This window comes from Gopherus evgoodei, chromosome 6 (genome assembly GCF_007399415.2).
Source record: "Gopherus evgoodei ecotype Sinaloan lineage chromosome 6, rGopEvg1_v1.p, whole genome shotgun sequence".
NCBI classification, from domain to species: Eukaryota; Metazoa; Chordata; order Testudines; family Testudinidae; genus Gopherus; species Gopherus evgoodei.
Window position 1 is genome coordinate 8,302,645 of NC_044327.1, and position 23,399 is coordinate 8,326,043.

The window sequence follows — 23,399 nt, forward strand, 5'->3', positions numbered from 1 at the left end:
CGTTCCTTGACAGCCCCCCCCGGGACCCCTGCCCCATCCACCCTCCTTCCCTGTCCCCTGCCACCCCATCCAACCCCTCCTCTCATTCCTGATGGACCACCGGAACCCCTTCCCCATCCAATTACCCCTTCTCTCTGTCCCCTGACTACCCCTGGAATCCCTACCCCTGACTGTCCCCCACGGACCCATCCAACCCCTGCTCCTTCCTGACTGCCCCCCCTGGGACCCCTGCCCCCATTCAATCCCCCTGTTCCCTGCCCTCTGACCACCCCAACCCTAATCCACCCCCCCAATTCCCCTGCCCTCTATCCAACACCTCCTCCCTGCCCCCTTACCACGCTGCCTGGAGGTGGGGGACGGGCTAGAGCTGCACCCTGTGGGGACGGGGTCAGGGTCGGGGGCCAGGCCGGAGCCGTGCGGCACCTGGAGCCCTCCTCGCGCCCCCGCCCCCCCTGCCCCAGCTCACCTGCAGGAAGCCGCTGCTTCCTTCTCAGCCCTCCCAGGCTTCCCACGTGAACAGCTGATTCGCGGGAAGCCGGGACGGGGAGGAGAAGCCGGGGGAGCGTTCAGGGGAGGAGGCGGAGGCGGAGTGAGGTGAGCTGGGGTCGGGGGAAGGGCAGGGAGCTGCTGGAGCTTTTGTTAAATTTAAAAGCCCTTTTCGAACCAGTTGTCCCTTGCAGGACAACCAGTTCTAAAAGGGCTTCTAAATTTAACAACTGGTTCCCGCGAACCGGTGGGAACTGGCTCCAGCTCACCACTGATTTAAAGATACAAAACAAAGAAAATAGCTAAACTAAGCAAGAGAGACTGAAACATTAACATGACAAAGCAGGTCCCTAACTAAATTTTGATTGTAAGTTCTTCTGGCCAGCGACTGTATTACTGTTCATATAGCATGTGACACAATGGTGCAGGGCCCTGTTTTTGGTTAACCCCTAGGTGCTACTGTAAAACAAACAATAGCATTTGTTAAATAATGAAATTGTATCACTTTTATACTTAATATAAACAAAACCTTTGTCTCAAATAGATCAACTGCTTTAATTCTATAATTCACAGCAACATTTCAACATTTGTTTAGAAATACATACGTTATTCTTTATTCTGATTTTAAAACAGTTTTGCCATAATGTGATTATTCTAACAAAGCCAGCATGTGGCTCCAGTAGAAAGAAGGCTGTATTACGTCCGGATAAGATGCCCATTCTCTTCTGGCACACAGGACCAGTATGGTACTTCTAAAGGATTGACATATGAGATTTTTTTTTAAAGTGATAGATGTCTATAGCATCTAAGCACAGGCTTTTCCTTGTCCAACCCATGGCATTTTCATCTCCCAAAGGCAAGAACATAAGCAACATAGCAGATCTGATGAGAGAGCAGGGGCTTTTTACCCATGCTATCATTTGGACCCTGTGTTATTTGAATGTCCAATTTCTTACCCACGTACAAAGCAGCTTTACCAAGATTTTCTCCACTCCATTTCCTTTCTTGCAGCCACCAACTGGTTGCCTAGTACACCCCTGGTCCAAAATGAAAATGTGCCTGACTGTTTAATTCTCATGATTTTAATTCTTACTCTGGTTGTTTAGCTGGATTCTTCATTGCTTTTGGCACAGCTGAGGATTAATAAGTGTATTTGCTGGGTAAATAAAAAGGTCTTTCCTGCACCTGTGGAAGCACACACCTACAGTAACTGTATTCCAATTTTAACAGCCTTTAATATTTTCCACATACAGTATGGGTGTAAGACTGCCATAAAAGCCATTCCCGGCTTACATCTAGGGCCAAATTTTTGGATGAGTTTCCTTCTAACCTCCTATAGCAAGGAGGTGTGGCCTCCCTCAGAGACAGACGGAGGGACAGCCGCGAGCCCTCCCTAGTGGGCAGACCCGGGACACCCACACCCGCACCGCCGGAAGCAGAGAGGCGGGACAGGAACCAGAAATATAAAAGGCCAGCCCTTCAGCTCAGTTAGAGAGGAGCCATCAGAGGAGAAGGACATCTCTCATCTACTGCTGGGGCTGCCATTAGCCATTTACACCAATGAGATGGATGATGACCCTGGGACCCAGGTACCCCCCCTCAAACGGGAGTGTAGGAAGTAGCCCTGGGAAGCTGAATATAGTTCGGCTGTGTTACTGACTGACAGCTGGCTAGCGTGTTGCAGCTGGATTTCCCCATGACCTGGGCTGGGACGCAGTGAAGTTGGGTGGGCCCGCATCCCCCTAACCCCTGCCACCTCACCCCTGGGGTGGCAGCCTCCCCACTACAGGCCAAAAAGTCTATGTTTGTCAGTGGTCCCTCAGAGCCAGCATCCCTGTCTGTTTGCTGCCCCACCCTATTTGAGGGCTTGGGCTTAGAGACTCATTATTGCTTGGTCCTGAGAACAAGCCTGAGCATCCTGACTTTGCTGCCCAGTTCTGTTTGAGGGCCTGGGTGAACAGACTGGTTACTGCACTGTCCCGAGTACAGGCCACAGCTTCCTGACTTTGCTGCCTGCCCTGTTCGAGGGCCTGAGGGAATAGATTCCTTAGCTGCTCTGTCCTGAATACCGGCCAGGGCCACCTAATTGCTTGCTGCTTTGCCCTGCCGGAGGCTTGTGGACACTCCTGCTCTACCCTGAGTGTAGGCTGGAGCCCTCTAATCGTTTGGTGCCCTGTCCAATCGGAGGGCCAGGGCCCCTAGACTCAGCACTGGATTACCCCGTTGAGTGGCAGAGAATCCGATGCTAATTCCACCCCAAATTGTGCTCATCCAGAGGACTTGTAGCGAGAGGGCATAGCCTCCCTCCCAGATAGATGGAGGAATAGCTGTGACCGACCTACACCTCCTTATATGTGCATAACACTCGGCAAGCATTGGCAGATGCCAGCACCCCAATCTGAACACTTGCACATAAGAATTATAATTTGCCTCACAAAATCCATTTATGCCAATTAATTTTGCAGGTGTAAATTAACACTCGCTAACAGCATTTTTCATGTTCATCTGCAAAATGTGCCCAAGCATATGTGTGCATTGGTAATTTTTTATTTTGTTTTGCTTGGAGGCTGAATATTTAGTCCTGAAATTTGTCTTTGGTAAAGTTGAAACTTGATTTTTAAATTCGTGGAAGTTTTTAATAATAATATCTCCACTTGGTTGTTCTGGCACATACCAATTGTCCAAATAAAGAATCACTATAATCCTATGTAACAATATTCTGAAAATGTAATTTATTGTTGCCTTGGCATAAGACCTGTGCCTGTGTAAAAACTGATTCACACCATATTCAGAGTAACTAGTTAATTAACCATTTAGGGATTGATCATAGCGCAAGAGATGAGTGTAGTGCATAGAAATGCAAGGCAAAAAGTGGTAAAAGTGATGGGGAATCCAGTGTTGTACACTTTAAATCATGTAGCAAGGGAAATTGTGAGATGGAACTTCTGCCTCTTTTCTTTAACTGCTCTCCTTTATGGGGCAGATTTGAATGGAGAGCCTGGAAGTTAGTGATCCTGGAGCAATGCATGAGCTAAGAGGATTTATAAAACTACCTAGAGAAGAAAGACCGGAATGTTGGTGACCTGAAGAGGAATCAAGACTGTCAGTATAGAATCACAGACATATAGCGCTAGATGGGACCTAGTGCAGTCCCCCACGCTGAGGCAGGACCATGTATAGCTAGACCATGCCTGACAGGTGTTTGTCTAAGCTGTTCTTAAACCTTCCCTCAATGACAGGAATACCCCAACCTTCTTTGGAAGCCTATTCCTGTACTTAACGATCTTTGCTGCAGATTAAGCCCTTTGCTACCTATCCTACCTTTAGTGGACATGGAGAACAATTGATTATTGTCTTCTTTATTACAGCTGTTAACATATTTGAAGACTGTTGTCAGGTCCCGCCTCAAACTGGTGGAAACTATAGTATAGATCAGAATTATTAGACACACATAAACACGACTGGTTGAAAAAGAGTCAACATGCCTCTTGCAAAGGGAAGTCCTGCCTCACCAATCTATTAGAGTTCTGTGAGGGAGCCAACAAGCATGTAGACAAAGGGGATCCAGTGGATATAGAGTACTTAGATTTTCAGAAAGCTTTTGACAAGGTCCCTCACCAAAGGCTCTTATGCAACGTAAACTGCCACGGGATCATAGAAGATTAGGGCTCAGGAGGTCATCTAGTCCAACCCCCTGCTCAGAGCAGGACCAACCCCAACAAAATCATCCCAGCCAGGGCTTTGTCAAGCCTGACCTTAAAAACCTCTAAGGATGGAGATTCTATCACCTGCCTAGGTAACTCATTCCAGAGCTTCACCACCCTCCTAGTCAAATAGTTTTTCCTAATATCCAAGCTACACCTCCCCCCACTGCAACTTGAGACCATTGTGCCTTGTTCTGTCATCTGCCACCGCTGAGAATAGTCTAGCGCCATCCTCTTTGGAACCCCCCTGCAGGCAGTTGAAGGCTGCTATCAAATCCTCCCTCACTCTTCTCTTCTGCAGACTAAACAAGCCCAGTTCCCTCAGCCTCTCCTCATAAGTCATGTGCCCCAGCCCCCTAATAATTTTCGTTGCCCTCCACTGGACTCTCTCCAATCTGTCCACATTGGGGTAAGAGGGAAGGTCCTCTCACAGATCAGTAACTAGTTGAAAGATAGGAATAAATAGTCAGCTTTCCTAATGGAGAGAAATGAACAGTGCCCCCCAACCCCAAGGATCTGTACTTGAACCTGTGCCATTCAACATATTCATTAATGATCTGGAAAAGTGGGTGAACAGGGAGGTGGCAAAGTTTGCAGATGATAAAAAATTATTCAAGATAGTTAAGTCCAAAGCTGACTGCGAGTAGTTACAGGGGAACTTTCTAAAACTGGGTGACTCAGCAACAAAATGGCAGGTGAACTTCAATGGTGATAAGTGTAAAATAATGCACATTGGAAAAAATAATCCCAACTATACATATACAGTAGTGGGTTCTAAATTAGCTATTACCATGCAAGAAAGAGATCTTGGAATCAGCATGGATACTTCTTTGAAAACTTCACCTCGGATGCACAGCAGTGGTCAAAAAGACTAACAAAATGTTAGGAACCATTAGGAAAGGGATAGAAAATATCATAATGCCACTATGTAAATCTATGATATGCCCACACCTTGTATATTGTGTCCTAGTCCGGTAACCCCATCTCAAAAAGGACATAGTGGAACTGGAAAAGTTTCAGAGAAGGGCAACATAGATCACCAAAGGTATGGAATGGCTTCTGTATGAGGAGAGACTAGAAAAGATTAGGGCTGTTCAACTTAGAAAAGAGATGAATAAGAGGGGACATGACAGAGGTCGATAAAATCATGAACGGTGTGGAAAAAAGTGCATACAGACGTTTTATTTTTTCTTTCACGCAATAGAAAAAACTGGGTGTCGCCTGATGAAATTAATAGCAGGTTTAATACAAACAAGAGGAAGCACCTTTTCACACAACCCCAAGTTAACCTGTGGAACTCATTGCCATGGAATCTTGTGACAGCCAAGAGCATAACTGGGTTCACAAACGAACTGGACAAATTCCTGGAAGATCAATCTATCAATGGCTATTGACCAAGATGGGCAGGGACACAACCCCATGCTCGGGGTGACCCTAAACCTCTGACTGCTGGGGGGAAACACTACATACTTGTCCTGTTTTGTACATTCCCCCTGAAGCTTTGGCATGGGCCACTGCTGGAGATAGGATACCGGGCAAGATGGATGACCCAGTATGGCAGCTCTTATGTTCTTATATTCTCAGTCTTCTTTTCTCAAGACTAAGCAGAATCAATTTTTTAAAACCTTTCCTCCTAGGTCAGGTTTTCTAAACCTTTTATCATTTTTGTTGCTCCTCTCTAGACTCTCTCCAGTTTGTCCACATCTCTCCTAACGTATGGTGCCCCAAACCAGACACAGTCCTCCAGCTGAGGCCTCACCAGTGCAGGACCACCTTTGACTTGCATTCAGGTAAAAAAAAAATTAAGTCTGAAAGTCAAGGTCCAAAGCTGAATTCAATTGTTGCAAAGAGCAGTTCTGCTCACACAGATCCATTAACGATATTTCCAGTTTCGCTTCGCGTCCTACTGAAATATTTGTTTACACGCAGTCAGCAAGTATAACAATGATTAACTTTACTTTCATGCAAAAAACCTGACAACACAGTTCAAACAATAAAACAAAAGTGAGTCTTTCTGACTTCAGGGGTCTAATTCAAACAGTATACATTGTAAAAAAACCAAGGTGCTGTTTCCTTTGCAGGCACATTAGAGATTCCAGGAATATGAATATGTTGCCAGAACATCCCCTTGTCTTCCCTCTTAAGCAGATTGCCTGCTGCCATCCAAGAGAAGTGGCTGCATTTCAGTGATGCTGCATGCGTATAGATAGAAGCCTTTCTGTATATATTTCTGCCAGTAAACCGCATTAATAGAACCTTGACTTGGAGGCAGATCAGGGTAACCCACTGCCATTAATAAGCAGTTACCTGTCAGTGAGAATACTTCATCCTCACAATCTGGCCCTTTAAGTGTCAACACTTGTTGTATGGTTGTGCAGAAACGACACCTGCTTCTCACCTTTTTTGTCCCATTTGTCATGGTACTATGGCCTGAGCTGTATCTTCCTCACCCTCAATGAAATAACACTACTGTCCTCAAACACGGGGACACTTTGCAATGGCTGTAGTTTTGATAAAACACTAATATGTAGGTTAATAAATGCTCTGTCAGAGAAGTGAACACCTGCCGCTGTAGATGGTCTTGAAGAACATCATTGTAGCTACAAAAACAACAAGGAGTCCGGTAGCACCTTAAAGACTAACTGATTTATTTGGGCATAAGCTTGAAGTGAGGTTTTTAACCACAAAAGCTTATGTCCAAATAAATCTGTTAGTCTTTAAGGTGCCACCGGACTCCTTGTTGTTTTTGTGGATACAGACTAACACGGCTACCCCCTAATACTTGACATCATTGTAGCTGGCATCCCAAGGAATTGATCAGTTCTTTGTCAAGTCATGATGCTTTTGTGGAAACTAAAGGAATCTGAAACAGTGTCTATTCCACTGGGGGTGAGACACCTAATATTATATCTCCAAACAACTGGAGACTAGCAGAAGGTAACAGATTATGAGTCCACATCTTTGCAGAATTGTTGGAGCAGGTGCTTCTTGGAGTGTTCACTGAAAGGATTTGAGAGCATAATATCCCATTCCCGCTCAATCTCTTCTGCTGTTGAGTTTGCCAGTCTCGGTCACCTTAGCAGAGAAAGCACATTATCCAAGTCTGGAGGGAGTTACCAGAGGCATGAGGGATCGGAAAACCCTGGGTGCTCTATCTGCTGAATTTCAGGTGGAAAGTCAAGAATTCTGCAGAGACTGAGTTAATATGTTTATTTTTTCCATTAGGGCTGCTGACTGCCTTCCAAGTCCCTAACTCTATTTTTGGTTGCTACTAGCAGTGAACTTGGGCAGGTTTAAAGTTCAAGCTCTTACTAATCTCTTGTTGGCTCCAAGAGGGCCCTGTTTGGCTAAGCACTCAAAGCTTTCGTTGACAGTAAATCCCAAGGAACTGGTCCCCAGAGCCTGGAATGGGCACAGCATCTTATCAATGCCCACTCTTTGGAGAACTGTTTCTTCAGCCCTTGCTGGGCAGGTTTTGTTCCATGTGCCTTGTAAGTCAACAACTCCTCCAGCTCTGGGTGGGCACGAAAAACTGCTGCAGAGTAGATTTAAGGAAGAGATGATATTAATGAGTAACCGTATGCAATGAAAGGGGCAAAGGGTTTATTTAATGGGTAAAGGATTCCATTCTGAACTGCTGACCGCCAGTGCAGCCCCTCTGAACTCAAAGGAGTTGCACTGGCTGCACACGTTGCTTGTCATCTCTGCTGCTACATGCAGTACAGCCAGTTATTCTGGGCACCAACTGACTCTGAGCAGCAGCAGATCCACAGGCCTTGCCGCTCCTCCAAAATCCCCATGAATCGTGGCACCTGGGTTTGCCTGTGGAGCAGTGCAGAGCCCCTGTGTGGGCTCCTGAGTCCTGCCCCTTCCTCAGCGCACAGAGGAACTTTTGTAAAGGGATCAAAAATAACAAAAATAACACTCTACTCAGATTCCCAGGCCAGAAGAGACCACTGTGACCACCTAGTCTGGCCTTCTGTACTTCCTCAAAGTAAAAGCAGCAAAGAGTCCTGTGGCACCTATTAGACTAACAGACGTATTGGAGCATGTGTCTGACGAAGTGGGTATTCACCTATGAAAGCTCATGCTCCAATACGTCTGTTAGTATAATAGGTGGCACAGGACTCTTTGCTGCTTTTACAGATCCAGACTAACACGGCTACACCTCTGATACTTCCTCAAAGTAATTCCTAGAGCAGATTTTTTAGAAAAACACCCAATCTTGATTTTAAAATTGTCGGTGATGAAGAATTTACCGCAACTCTTGGTAAACTGTTCCAGTGGTTAACTACTCGCATCGTTACAAATGCACATCTTATTTTCAGACTGAACTTGTCTAGCTTCAACTTCCAGCCCTATGGGTCACGTTATACCTGTCTCTGCTAGACTGAAGAGCCCATTGTTACATCCCGTATTTGTTCCCCATGTAGATTCTTATGTACTCTGATCAAGTCACCACTTAACCTTCTCTTTGTTAAGCTAAATGGATTGAGCTCTTTGACTCTGTCATTACAAGGCAGGTTTTCTAATTCTTTAATCATTCCCGTGGCATTTCTCTGAACCCCATCCACTTTATCAACTCATAGGATTGCAGGCTGGGAACCTCCTGCTTTATCACAAACAGTAGTGTAGCTAGAGGGGGAGCGGGGGAGCAGCCACTCCCCCACCGAGCACAAGTGGCGCCTTTTTAATTTTACTCACCTATGAGCGAAAAAAAAAGGCACCACCCACTGCGGCACTTCAGCGGCGGGACCGTCACTCGCTTCAGGTGTCTTGGGTGGCACTGACGCTTCACAGCCGAAATGCCGCCGAAGACCTATGGAGCGAGTGAAGGTCCTGCCGCTGAGGTGCCGCCGAAGACCCGGAGCACCACCCCCTCAGTAAAAGCGCCGCAACAGGTGGCACCTTTTTTTTTCTGATCCCCCTCTTCCCTCCACCTGGCTACACCACTGATCACAACATGTGTGTGTGTGTAGGGTGGGGAAGTGTGGGAACTCCCCCTGACAAAATCTGAAATAGGGAGGGGTAAGGGCATGGGTCCATCCCCTAGTACTCTGGGTAACTCAGTTAACCCCATGATGACCACTTGGCTACAGGAACTCGACAGGCTGTGCTGTTTCTCGGTTCTTCTGCAGATAGGATTTTTCCCTTAACCTGTCGTCTTAAATATAATTGCTAGCCTGAGCAGCGGCGTATTATCACCTAGGGCAACAAGGCCTAGGCCTAGAGCGGCAAATTTGCGGGGGTGGCACTTGCGCTCTCGGAAGTTGTTTTATTTTTCTCTTTTGCTTCAGCATTTCGGCTCTCGGAGGGTTTTTTTGTTTGTTTGTTTTTTGCTTCGGCGCTCGCAATCTTGGGATGGCAAAAATCCGTGGTCCTAGGGGCGGCAAAATCATTAATCTGTCACTAAGCCTAAGTAGCACTGCACTTGTACCCAACCCCCGTAAATCATCTTCTGATTTTTTTCCATTAACACTAAGTATGGATCAGGTTCCAAGGAAGTAATTTCAGTTGTCAGCTGAACACTTAGCACCTTCATTCACTTGAATTTGGAAGAAAAAGTCAGATGTTTAACACCCAGCAGAACCTTTGGTGCTCAGATATACAGGCACCCTGCCACACACGTCAGTGGGAGCTTTGCCTGTATCAGAGGGCAGAATGGGGCCTTGGCTGCATATAACTAGGCCCTGTTACTGACAGAATGAGCTAATGCAGCGATGAACAAGGGACATGATGCGGATGGTAGGTGCATGACATGCTATACGATGATCCTTAGCCTCCCTGTTGTGATGGCTTGTCACAATTCATGTATCCATACAAATGACCAGCATGATACGTGTGAAATAAAGGAGCAGACAAATCTTTTGCATTTTAGAAACAAGTGAGGGTGCCCCTTAAAAAAGTAGAACTACTACTCCTTCAAAGCTCCTGCGTTTTCCATAAACCATCTGAAAGTTGGGCATTGAGCCAAGGTCTTTCTTAATAAGCTAAAACATTTGAAGCCAATGTTCATTAACCTATTGCATTTCACACAGTTTATTCCCCTTTGAAATCAGCATTATTGATCTTTACTATGCCCCTCAAGTCATAAATCACCATGACATGAGTACATTTAGCAGGATACAGGAGAGATACAGAAATGTGAGCAAACAATGCAAGCTTTCAAGCAGATAAGATATGGCCTATGATTCACCACTTTTCACTCAGCATGCTTCTGTCTCCTCTGTCCTTCCCTCAGCAATGGTGTTCTGTGGCGGGAGGCAGGCAGAGACAAAGCATCAGTAGCTCCCTGTGCTGAGGTGAGTTTCTTTGCCACGAAAATGTTGTTAGTCATTTTTTACAGAGAGCGTACAAAGCAAATTCAAGATTTGGAAGGGAAACAGGCTAAGAAAAGAAGCAGTTTAATCTACAGTATAAGGTCTTTTAATAACCAGACACATTCACATTTCAAATCAGGCCATTTAAGCACAGATCATTTCAATCCAAGCATGTCACAAAGAGAGTCATGATTTTGTGCCTCTTTTACAAAGACATATGATAGGAGGAGCGATTTCACGGCAACAAATGCTTCTGACAGTTTTTCACTACAAATCTAGGGTAGCATTTCAAGCTATGCACATTCACTGTCCTCTCGCTGCATTCACTGAGCTGACACTTCTCTCGTATCAGATTTGATTTAGGGAATACAATGCCTAACTACATCTCTACAATGCATGATTACAAGAAAATCCTAAATGTGATTTTTATGCTGACCTTGCCAATAACATTCTGATGTAACATATGCTTTCTGCATGAATACATACCCTGGAAAACAATACATCCTTGACAAAAGACTAAGAGGGAGATTTTTTCAAAGGCACAAATGGTAGCTAGGGTGCCCAACTGAGTTGGATGTCTAACTGCCTTTGTGCTATTGAGTGTCTCCATTTAGCTCGGCATTTTTAAACATGCCCATGAAAATGGTTTTTGAAATTCCCTTTTAAAGTGGCTACTGAACTGAGTATGCAGCATTAAATGAAACAGTCTAGAATCTTGTTTTCTGAGTAATGACTCTGAATGGTACTGTATAAACTTATTTCTTGTTGTTTTATTAACATATGAGACCATGTACTATTGCATTTAATAATTTCTATATGTTTCATATATTTTTTTCATTTTGTAATTGATAGTTTTATAATTATTTGACCTGTCAATTTTAGCTGAAATCAATGTATAATTCCAAAACGTATGTTTTGTTGAAAAGCTTACTAACTGTTGTACCTCAAGTAGTTAGAAACCTAGGGATCTTTAAAAGGTGTTTCTGCCATAGGCAGTGTAACAGCCTAATCCCGCAAACATCTACTTAGGTGGATCCTTACATCCAACAGGACTTCAGATGGATGCAAGGTTTTTCTTCCGTAGAACCCTTTGAAAGATCGGATCTTAAGTTTTCCATTAATTCACTGATTGTTTCATTTTTAATTTGAGATTATTAACTACTTTGCATCTTATTTTTTCAAAGTGTATGGAGAAACATACAAACTTCTCAGTGAGAAACATACTTAGGAATCTCTCAAGGGACAACTGACAATCTAACAATACTATGAAATATTAACAGCCTAGTTGTCAAGTGAATGAGTAAAGATTTATGGTAACGTGGATAAGTTTCCCAGTTCTACTGTTTCCCTAATGCCTACTTTGCATATACCTATCTACTTGACATTCCTGCACCTGTCTGGAGTCTGTTTTATACCTTCAACTTTTTCCTTTTACCATGAGCTGTACAGGTAACCTTTACCTACAGGTAACCTTTACATGGTCTCTCACATTTGAGTTGCCAAGTTTGTTTGAAAAAACAAACATTATACAACGGAACCTCACTCATTCACATTAATGCCTGAGGTCTACTGCAACTTACTGAAGTTTGGCAATTAGCAGTAACGAAAGGTAAAGAATAAATACTCTGGGGTAATTTGTAAAGTGTATGCCTTAGTGATATGGCAGCTCAGTACAGCCTCTTAGTTGAGAGGTGACGGGGCTGTTTTTGTGCAGATTATGAAGTGTTTGGTGAGGTTCTACTCTAAATGTAAAAACAGCAGAAGCCTCTTAAAAATCAGAGGTATAATACAAATCTGTTGCATTACGTTCCACGTTCTATAAAACACAGATTTGAAGTGAGAGGACTTAACTTCAAACCAAACCTTCAACAATTGTCAGACAGTCATTATTTTCATTCTGAATCCATTCTTGGCATTTCTGTCCTGCCGATTGAGCTAGTGACTCTGTCATTACACTGGAGATAGCACTTTCACTCCAAACTTTGGTTCCCATGTAGTATTTCACAGTAGCTACCTTTGGTGCTGAAAAGGGCCCCAATTCTTCTTTCTTTCTTTCTTTCTTTCTTTCTTTCTATCTATCTATCTATCTATCTATCTATCTATCTATCTATCTATCTATCTATCTATCTATCTATCTATCTATCTATCTATCTATCTATCTATCTATCTAATTTGCCTTTTTCAATTGCTAAGATCCTGAGAAAATTAATTGATTAGCTGATGAACAAAATATTTAGATAACTTTCTTGCGCTCAGCTCGAAAATGGGTTTCAGTTGTTCCAACTTATTATGTACATGGATCACAGAGAGGAATGGGTGCTTCATTACGTTTTTAAAAGGCTGAACTTTTTATATATATAAGTAAGAAGTTCAGATTCCTGTGCATTCACTAATCTGTTAGTAGTTGAAGAATACAACAGTATTGCTAATGCTACACATGCACGTTGTGCAGCTCTCTCCGAAGGCAATGAGAGTAGGTTCACAACAAGCTATGTCTGTTAGGGAGGCTGCCAGGCCAACTAGCATATGCTCTCTCAGGCCTTGAGATGCCCATCAAAAACTCATCTTAAAACAATCTAATTCAAGTAAGGGTTTAGATACTTTAATCTCTGTGTCAGTTCACTTACCTCACAAGTACCTCATACAGTTTTCAATTTAACATGTCTTGCAAACTAGATGAAAAACTGCACAATATTAATATTGGGTCCCTGAACATAAGTCAATCATACGACAAAAAGCAATCAGTAAACAAGTATATTTGATTAGTACTTAATGGTCAAGATTAGCATTTCTTTACTGACTAATCCTTGTCTAACTTTGATTCTTAAAGCTGAGTGTTGGATTGTACCACATAATTTTCTATTATTTATTCTAATTACTATTGCTTCTCTGACATCCTCAAATACTGACACAGGAAAGCAGTTCATTCAGACCTCAATCCCGCAATCTGAGCCATCTGAGTCAGCCCCTGCCCCTGTGTCAAGCCTCATTGATCTTAGTGGTGCAATGAAAGTACAGGGACCTACCCACTCAAAACCCATTACAGGACTGGGACCCTAGCTGATGACTTCATGTTGTGGAGATGGCCAGTAACACCGCAGTTAAGGTCCCAGCTGGCTTTCTGTTAGGAGTTGATCTAAGGTTAAATACTCTCAGTTTTTAATTTACTAGGACGATATGCTAGCAGTGGGGCAAACCTCAAAACAAGCTGCCCATCAGAAGGAAATCTCTATACTTGTCTATTTTTTTTTAGCAGTTTAGAAATAACATGGGGGTTCTCGCTAGGAGGTCTTGAAAAAAATATTTCACAGTGAGCCTTGGGTAGCTTTGCCCTCTCTTGTTGTCTAGTGACTGACAAAGATTCTTCCTCTGAAATGTTTGAGATATCACCTGCTCTTTGAAGTCTTCCATGGGATCCTCATCTGTTGTATGGGTAGGGCCCTACTAAATTCACGGTCGATTTTGATCAATTTCATGGCCAGAGGGTTTTTTAATTGGTCAATTTCATGTTTTCAGATATTTACATCTGAAATTTCACACTGGTCTAACTGTGGGGGTCCCTTTTCTGGCAGCGGGGACTGGTAGTTAGGAGCCCCCCAGCTGGGTCATTCCTAGCCGCAGGGAGATATCTGATACATGTCCACAAGCCTCCTCCAGCTGCAGGAACCTTCAGAGCACAGTTGCCAACTTTCACACAGTAAATAAGCTCCCCGACTTTCACAATAAACCCAAAATCAAGCTAATCCCATTTCAAAACAAAGCTAAAACAAGCCAATCCCTAAGAACCCCAACACTCTCTGTGACTAGACCCCCCCGGTGTGCAGTCAGGGACTGTGGTGAGCCCACTGTGCACCCCGACTCTCTCCCCACCCCCTTGCCCCTGCTTGCCGGGAGCCAATAAACAAAGAAGAAGCAAGAAGCTACAAGCCAAAAAATAGCCAACAAGCAACTCACAAGCCAATTAAGCCAAACCCAAGCCCAATATCTGCATTTTTTTCCGTGGGTTTGGCATGTCTGCTTCAGAGCTTCCTGCAGCAGGGAGGCACTCAGAGGTGGGTCTGATCTCCCCTGCCCCCAGGCTGCCATGCAAGGGAAGGACAAGTCCTGTCCTTGCTGGTAATTGCAGCTAGGCGCCCCCTCGCTGGGGCGCTCCCAGCAGCAAGGGGAGATCAGACCCACATCCACAAGCCTTCTCCCGCTGCAGAAACCATCTGCACCAGAGCTTCCTGTAGCAGGGGGAGGCACCCAGAGGTGGGTCTGATCTTTCCCTCTCCAGCCCAGCGGAGACTCACAGCTAACAGCAGCAAGGGGGAGACTGGATTTCACTGGGAAGGGCTTATTTCACGGTCTGTGACACGTTTTTCACGGCCGTGAAATTGGTAGAGCCCTTTGTATGGGATTTAAATTTCTTGTCATCAACTCGAAACTCTATCCTCTACCTATCTTTCCTTGTTGAGCCTCGCTTCGTGGCCAGGCCCCAACAATATTGTCTCTCTGCCAATGTCTCACTCAATAACCTCTATGCCTTCTATTCAGCCCTCCTGTGCTCTGCAAGTGTTCACCCCTGTCCACTGTAAGTCCTTCTTTAAAGGCCCACTGATGCTGTGCTGCTTAGTTTTTCTAGCCGGCTTTTATATCGGTGTTGTAGTTTGTTTCCCTTCATCTAACTACTTTCTGCGGGGCTGCCCCTCAATTTTCAGCTCCTTGGACTGTCCCTTCTTGGATATCTGGAAAACACCTAGCACAGCGTGGGTGCCACCATAAACAGACACTGAAGTTCTATCAGGAGCTTGAGACTTCAGATTCTGTGACTCTGTTTGGCTCAATTGTTGTCTAGAGCCTTTACTCGTGAGATGCTCAGGAAAGACCACTCTTGCCACAGTGACTCTAGCAGTGTGGAGAAGTCGGTGGTTTAATCACTTTTCACAGTGCACTTTAGTGTCTCTTGATTTGATGGACCCTGTTGACACTGAAGCAGGAAAGTGGTGCATTTTTGGAGGCTGTGGTTGGTAAGGGAAAAATACTTTCAGAAAAGCTGCCTCTGACCGTTAACAAGGAGCAGGTCTTTCCATCTAGGACCCCAGGATGGAGAACATTTCATATATGAACTTTAATTAGGGGAGTCAATATTTCAGGTGGCTGGGATACACTTACATAAGTACTTGTAAGCTACTTAAAGCCGTCACAGCTGACATTTAACTGAAGGAAGCTGATACTAAACCATACGTTTCCTTGTGCATGAGAGGTAGAGACGGAGTGAACAAGGAAAGTCATTAAAGTTATGTATCGTTGAGTATCATCAACATAAATATTAGAGTTAATAACTAGTGCGCATAATATGTTTGCTTGAATGTGAAATGTGACTTAAATAGCAGTTAATGTGTTTCTATGAATGCCTGACTGCTCCACTGCACATTTAAATAATTCAGTGCACTTGAACGTTCCAGGTGTGGCGTTTACAGGTGCATATATCAGAGCACTGTATCCTGGGACACTGTAAACACTATATTGACAAGCAGTGTATTGGCCACGAACTGTAAGCTTGTAATTCCCCTTTGTGCAGAGGCTAATGCACTTCTGAAATCCTGATTGCTCTGTCACAGATGTGCCTGAAGTAGTGCCTGGCCTAGACCTCTGCTAGCCTTCTGCACAAGGGGAAATATTGCCTCGAGTGACTATTGAGCACCTTGGTTGTTGTGCAGTTTAAGCATTTAACATTTCAGCCAGATCTCTGAAGCCTGCATGCTCACCAAGTTAGAACAGTTAAAAATTAAGCAGGTTTCGAAATACCTGATGATCAAGAAAAATGTGGGGCAATTTTCTGTGCATAGGAAACCTTTTATTCATGCTCTGATAGTTCACTTATGGATGAACTGACTTCTCCCCTCCACCCTCCAACAGTAAGAAATACCATTTGGGGCTTGGAAGAATGAGAAGTTTCAGAACGGTGTAAGCTTCTGAGAATGAGATCTTGGATGTTTCAACTTAATAGCACTCAAGTGAAACCACTCATCTTGGAACTGGATTTTCGCAGTTTGAGTTGTCTTTCTTTGGCCCCCTTCAGCTCCCCTCTTCCATACTTTCATGTTGTAGAGCCCTGGAGCCGCTTGGCATCCCTTCCCCGTTCCTCCGCAGCACTTCCAAACCCTGCTACCCTAGTGAACGAGGACTTGAGTTAGTCTCAGATGACACATGGATGACTACATAAGAATTCTGATCACGTTCATCTAACATTCAAAATCCAAAGCCATCCTTGCCCAAAGCAGCCGACAGCTCAAATTCAAATTGGGAAAGTGATTTTAAATTCAACAATATTCTGACTGAGCTCAATATAATTTTGGGGTTGCCAGCAGTTAATGTTTAGCCATTATTTATACCAAGATCATACTGAAATATAGCAGGCAAGAATGTCTATGATCAAGGTTATCCAATACTTTCCATCATCAGACTGTTTTCAATGGCTAACTTTTCCAAACTGTAACTATTTGGGATGAACTTTTCACTGCTTGCCCTTTGCCTCAGGCTGAATTTTGGCATATTTCAGCAAAAACAGTCAAGCTGTTTCCAAGAATGAGGCTCCATCATGCACATGTCGGGTGTGGGGTAGCTTCCCCTTAAAGAGTCAAACTAAAAGGAAAATTAAACCAAGTTTGTTTAAGAATCATGGTTTATGAAATCATTAACAGCGAAAAAACTCCTGCAATTAAGGTTGTCCTGCAATCTTAATTTTCTCTCCTTGTGCATACACTTAATGTGTTAAACTAATGTCCTCAGCTATGTGATGACATGCTATTTATTGTACAGGACCTCTGCTCCATTGAGTACACAAAATGGATAGTGAATGAGGTGCATTATTATAGGAAGAAACAGGATGTTCTTTTGTGTTTGAGACCCTGGACTGGGCGCCAGGAGCACAGAGCTCCATTTTTGGTTCTGCCACACACTGATCTGGTCCAGACGATCAATATATATGTTCAGGGGGAGGGGGGCATGAAGGATTTATGGGTAACCTTAATTCTGGCATTTCCTATTTGTGAGTGCTTGGCTTTGCAACCTTAGTTTTTAATGTTGTTTTTAATGTAACTTGCTTATGTTTTCTGAAGCTAAACAATTATTTGTAGCCCCAAAAAGCAGAACTTTGAATATTCAGTTACAATTAACTGTAAGTTTTCTAGTTATTAAATATTACTATAAAACAGGGTAAAACTTCACTGACATTTATTGCAATACACACTAACCACAGTCAATACGGTGAACACTCTATTCAGGTTGAAACAACCCTCAGGGTAGAGTTAGTGAAAGCCCAGAGCTCTGAGCCCCAGCGTCCCTGCAGGACTGAAAGCCTGGAGCTCTGAGCGCCGGCGCCCCCCGCAGGACTGAAGGCCAGAGCCTGGAGCTGCAGTGCCCATACGAGGTTGAAACCCGGAGTCACGGGGCTGAAACCCAGAGCCACAAGCCCTAGTGCCCCTGCGGGGCAGAAGCCACAAGCCCCTCACCATGTGGGACTAAAGCCAGAAGCCCTGAGCCCTGGCACTCTGCGAGGCAGAAGCCCTGAGCCCGGTGGCTGAAGCCCCAAGGCCGCCACCCGACCCAGCCTGGTGGCTGAAGTCTGGAGCCCCAAGCTCCCTACTCCGTGGCTGAAGCCCCAAGTCCCAGCCTCGCAGGGCCCTGGAGCTTTTACAGCATGTTGGGGGTGCCTCAAAGAAAAGGGTTGAGAACCCGTGATTTATACCACAATAAAACAGTCCTCAGATAAGTACATTTGGTTAGCAGTTATTGGTCAGACCTGTCTCGATGGACTTAAGTACTGCTGAGTTAAATGCGTATTGTTAATAAAATCTGGGAAGAACTTAGGCTGCCATGATGATGAGAAGTTTATTACCTACCATAAATAGAAATCTGAATACACTGAAAAACGTAAATCCATCAGTTAAAGTACTCCCACTCCCAAGCTGCACAAGTGCCCTTATCAGAGTAAAACTAAGTGATAGTTCAGAACATACGGGCATTAGTACAGCAATAAATCAGTACTATAAAAGTCAAGCGATGATGTAAGCATACGGTCATATGCAGTTTCAGACTGAAATCAATATTTGCAATGAACATTTGAGAGAGCCATGCAGTTTGACTAGAAACAGTTCAAAGAAGTTCCACTTGCGGATTAAAATGTTTTGTTTCAGGTTAGTCCACACTAACTGGATTTGCGATAGCTGACCCGGTACTGAGGATGGCTTCTACATGGCAGAAGTGCCCTAAGGACTGTGCCCAAAGGCACACCATCAGCTGAAGCAAAGGTATTTATATGATCATGCTTTATGCACACTGGAGGCCCAGCACAGGCTCACTTCTGTAGCACTCATCCAGTGTACCTTTCCACCTCTCCACTACTCATCTGGTGGCAGAGGATCTTACTAAATAACCCAGACTGGATCACTGTTGGACAGTGGTGGCCATTTGCTACGTAGGCTCCCTGTACGCATGTTTGAATCTATTTAGCTAGAATAATTTTCTGAATTCTAAACCCCTCCTTGCCACTTATGCAAGCTAGATGAAGAGCTTTTCCCCCACCGACAAGTCTGTGTTAAACTAAAATTTTAGTAGTTAATATTCTGAACTTCGATAGTACATCCAAGGATCTCGAAGGACTTTACAAACAAGCCTCCAAACCCCCCTGTGATATAGGTGGCATTCCCGTTTTATAGATGGGGAAACTGACAGAGAAAGGCCAATTGACTTGCTCAGTGTTGTACCAAGTCAGCAGGACAGCCATTAACTCTTTTGGATTTGTCCAGGATGGCCTAGCTGAGCTGTCAGCCATAGATAGTTTGATTTCTAACAGCAGAGCATGAGACTGATGAGCCTATATCCGCCAAGGCCTCAGATGGCTGCTAGGGCTGACTGCATTGGACACATCCCAGGCTGAACACTTGTGTGGATCCTTTACTGCCTTTTTCTAATTTGTGTCACCTTGCTGAAAAACTAGATCCTACTGACTACAGTGTTACTGGCCTACTAGTCAAGAGACATCTGCTTCCACTTAGACATTTATGTGGCCAGATTTTCAAAATGGGGCTCAGCACATTGCGTCCAAAGCACTTTTGAGAATCCAGCCTTAGTGTCACAACTGGAGTTTCTGGGTGCTGCACACTTGAAAAATCTGGCCTCCCTCAGCAGTTCTCCAGCTGTTAGTCCATGGAGTGGCTGGGGGTGGCTTGCAGAGAACTGTCTGTCCGCAGTGCTGGCTCTCCTCTGTGTTTCTGTCACTTGGTGGCCGGCCCTTTTTAAGGGGACGTGGGCCTAACCCCAACAGTGTCTAATCAGCTGCCTCCACTGAGGCTGTGAGGCTAGGGACCAAGTGATAACATGAAGATCACCTGGTCCTCAGGACATCCAGTAAGTAGCTCAGTCATGTGGAGAGCTGCAGGAAGCAGACAGGCCCCTTCAGGAAGCCCTGTGGCAAAGGAACTGCCAGGTAGATGCCTGCAGATTGTCATCCTGCGGAAGCAGATAAGACCCTACAGAGGAGGTCTTGTGTTGAACAGTTTTATTTTGAAGAAATAAACCAAAAAGCCTAAAGAAAAGGACTGAAATCCTGTGGCTGGAGAGCATGCTTCTGTGGTGCATGGGCTAGTGAGAGAACCCAATTGTTCACAGTTTCCAACTGGCAAAAAAGCATTAAAGAGCAGCTAATGTATCAATACTTTCCTATTATTCAGATAATCAGTTGCTGTTGTTATCTCAGGAATATTGCAATGGCAAGTGGGCAAGAAGATGACCTAGTTAATGTTATTAACATGGAGTTCACCCTGTGAGCAAGTCAAAGGGGTTGGAGAACTCTAGCTTGACCTTAATAAGCCTGTTCTAGAGGAAAAGAGCAGGAGAAAGGGTATTATTCCGACATCGACAAGCCCATTAACTTTTGGACTGAAAATAAGCATGAGAAATGTCACAAAGGGTAATTATCAAGTGCCTGGTAATAGCTCAATGGTTTTATCTCCACTCCGCATCCTCATTCATGTAAAAAACCTCAAACCCTTCCTGACCTGGGCTGTCTGAGGAAAGCCGGACTTGGCTGCATTTAGTGCTCACTAATGTTACTTCCATCCCTCAATGATTCTGCAGGCCTAGGGAGGGAGGCACGACCTTTGACTAGGCAATGAGATGGCTTTTAGTCTTACTGCTTTGTACCTACCAGCTGAGATCCTTCTCGCAAGGTGTAAACATTTAAAACTAAATAACGCCTCGCTGTGATGGGGTGTACAAATCCCACACTGGAAAGGAAGGGGTTAAAGAGCTGCTCTAGGTCCCACACACCTGCACGACAGGCAGGGGCTGGACAAGGAGCTTGAAAAGGGAGCAGAGGAACTGGCAGACAGTGAAGGCGAAGGCACCTACACCCTGAGCTCCTGAGCCTCGGCAATAGCGGCTTGGTCAAGCCAACCAAGGAGAGACTTGCGACAAACCTTTACCTCTGGGTGCAGTTATTTACTGGCTCTACCTGCTGGGAAGCGAGGGGACAGGTAGGAAATGATCCAGAGAGGCAGCATTATAGCACTTAGGGGTGCAGGACATAGCTGCTTACCCCCAGGCCCTGGATCGTAATTCTGTGCAGAGGGTGGGTCCGGGTTCCCCTGCCAACCCCTGGCGAAGGCTGAAGACAGCACACTACACTGGTATGGGGAATCCAGTTGAGGGAAGGCCTAGAAGACAGAAAGGTCCAGACCATGAGGCCCCAACCCAAAGGGAAACCCACAGCCGCTCGCCTAACCCAGAGGGCTACCCCTTTGCTGGATTCTTCATGTACCCCAAAAGGGGCAGACAAAGCGAGTGACCTGGCTGGAGATCCGAGTCATGACAAAGACAGACCACTGCAGGGCGGAAGCAGCTTGCCATCAGGGGGTGCCCAGAAAGGAGAGAACATTTCATGCCCCCATCTGACCAGCATGTGGCGCCAGTGATAAGCAAACGCCTTCACACACCACCATTAGTAAATTAGTCTAAGAGCCCAGTCACGGATCGGAACGCCACTGTGCTAGGCTCTGCACACACAGAACAAAAAGGCAGCCTCCGCCCCAAAGAGCTTGCAATCTAAGTCTTACAATCCTCATTTTATAAATGAGGTGATTGAGGCAATGTCCATCACACACAGGCAGTCTATGGCAAAGCCACTAATGGAACCCAGACCTCCTTGAATCCCATCCTGCACCTGAATCAGCAAGTCATCCCTACTCCCCTTCTAAATGCTAACAAGCTGTATCTGCTCTTGGAGTAGCCTCGCACTTCATTCCCATTCATCCAATATTCAAAATCAAAAGCCACCCTTCAACCAAAGACGCGCAAAGCAGAAAAAATCTGAACTAGGAAGAGGGAGCAAAGTTCATTGATATTCTGACTGATGCTCAGCATAATTCTCAGATCACCAGCAGTTAATCAATAATCTTAGCCATTATTTAAACTCCGCTGCTTTGAGTGAACAGCACTTATTCGTAAACTTTCACTAAGGCAGGCAGGACTCTTTATAGCCTGAATGACGAGAGATTGATGATTCAGGAATGCATAGTTACGACATTTAATGACTAGGCACATAGAGTAAAGCCTTGCTGAAGACTTTACTGAAGGTACAAGTTATAACCAGTAAGCTGAAAATGCGCTTCATGATACAATTCAGGTAAGAGTTATTTTTTTCTGAATGAAATGTTTCATGGCATGGTTTTCAAGGCAGCAATTCTGCTCCTGTCAGCTTCTATGGAAGCAGGGGGGGTTGTTACTTTTGAAAAAACAGGCCATTCATCTGGGTAACTTTGTATGCTACATAAATGTTCCTGATACTCATCAATAAAGCATGGCTGGAAAATGGGCAACAGTCGTGGTAAAATATTGTCAACGTGCTGGGATCTATAGATAAAGCATCTGCACCGAAAAACCTTGAATGAAGGTGTTGGCTGGTAGATATTGCTGAAAAGTAGCCTATTCACACAGCAGCTTATGAGCCACAAGTGGCTCTTTCATGTGTCTCCTGCAGCTCTTTGCAGCACACGATTTAAAACACCGATCAGGATGCTTTTACTATATATATATAGTTTCAAAATGAATAGTACTGTAGTAAATGACACAATGAATTTATACTACTGTGGGTCTTTGGGTAATGTTGATCACCGATTTGGCTCCTGGACCACAGAGGTCTGACTATCACTGCAATAGACTCACCTGACTCTCAAATGTGTCACATTAAAGCTGGGTGTTTGATTCAGTGATGTGCTGACACTATTTAAAGATCTCCTTAAAAATATTTCTCATAGTCATTTCTGGAGTGCCCGTTTTCAATGAGAAGAGGGGGAATGAAAAATCTACTTTGTTTTCTCTATAACTATTTAAGGAGGCAGCACAATTATGCAAACAAACACCTCATATGAACACGTACTAGGAAACTATCCACAGCACATTGTTTAGTTTGTGAGACTGGATATGAAGACCCTGTAAGGGTGTCAACTTCTGAGATTTTTTTTCAGATACCTAATATTTCGGATAACCTGGTCTTCTGCTCTTAGGAATGTTTTTATGAGCACAACAGAGACCTCTTTGGCCGAGTTGGTTTAAGCAGTATCCTGAGAGGACTGGATATCCAAAGCACAGAAGGCATCCCAACCTTGCATTCAGGTGCATGGCAAACTTTTGACAGGTGATTCCTGGGAGCTTTCTGTAATAACTGTCTGCCTCTTTTTAGTATTGCAGAACCATCCTGACTAGTCACAGCACCTCCACAGGGATCTCAGATAGAAACAGAAACTCAGACTGGAAATAAGGTGCAAATTCTCCACAGTGAGAATTCTCCGTCACTGGAAATGTTTAAATCAAGAGTGGATGTTTCTCTAAAATATATGCTCTAATC

At 44.5% G+C, this 23,399-nt stretch overlaps 2 protein-coding genes across 14 annotated transcripts in view; one reads left to right on the plus strand and one right to left on the minus strand.

Annotated features, from left to right (window-relative positions):
• LOC115653112 (purpurin) overlaps positions 1-23,399 on the plus strand; it is a 104,738-nt gene that overhangs the window by 73,729 nt on the left and 7,610 nt on the right. For 10 of the 12 annotated variants that reach the window (XM_030565858.1, XM_030565856.1, XM_030565853.1 and 7 more), the window contains exon 6: positions 5,873-5,980. The exons of 1 other annotated variant lie outside the window; for it this stretch is intronic. In XM_030565858.1, coding sequence (XP_030421718.1) covers positions 5,873-5,980 — 108 coding nt within the window. Of the gene's footprint in view, positions 1-5,872; positions 5,981-18,690; positions 18,788-23,399 lie in introns of those variants that run through there. One more of the 12 variants, XM_030565852.1, reaches the window with a different exon arrangement.
• Positions 1-23,399, minus strand: part of IDUA (alpha-L-iduronidase) — a 68,600-nt gene that overhangs the window by 22,838 nt on the left and 22,363 nt on the right. The gene's annotated exons all lie outside the window — the stretch shown is intronic.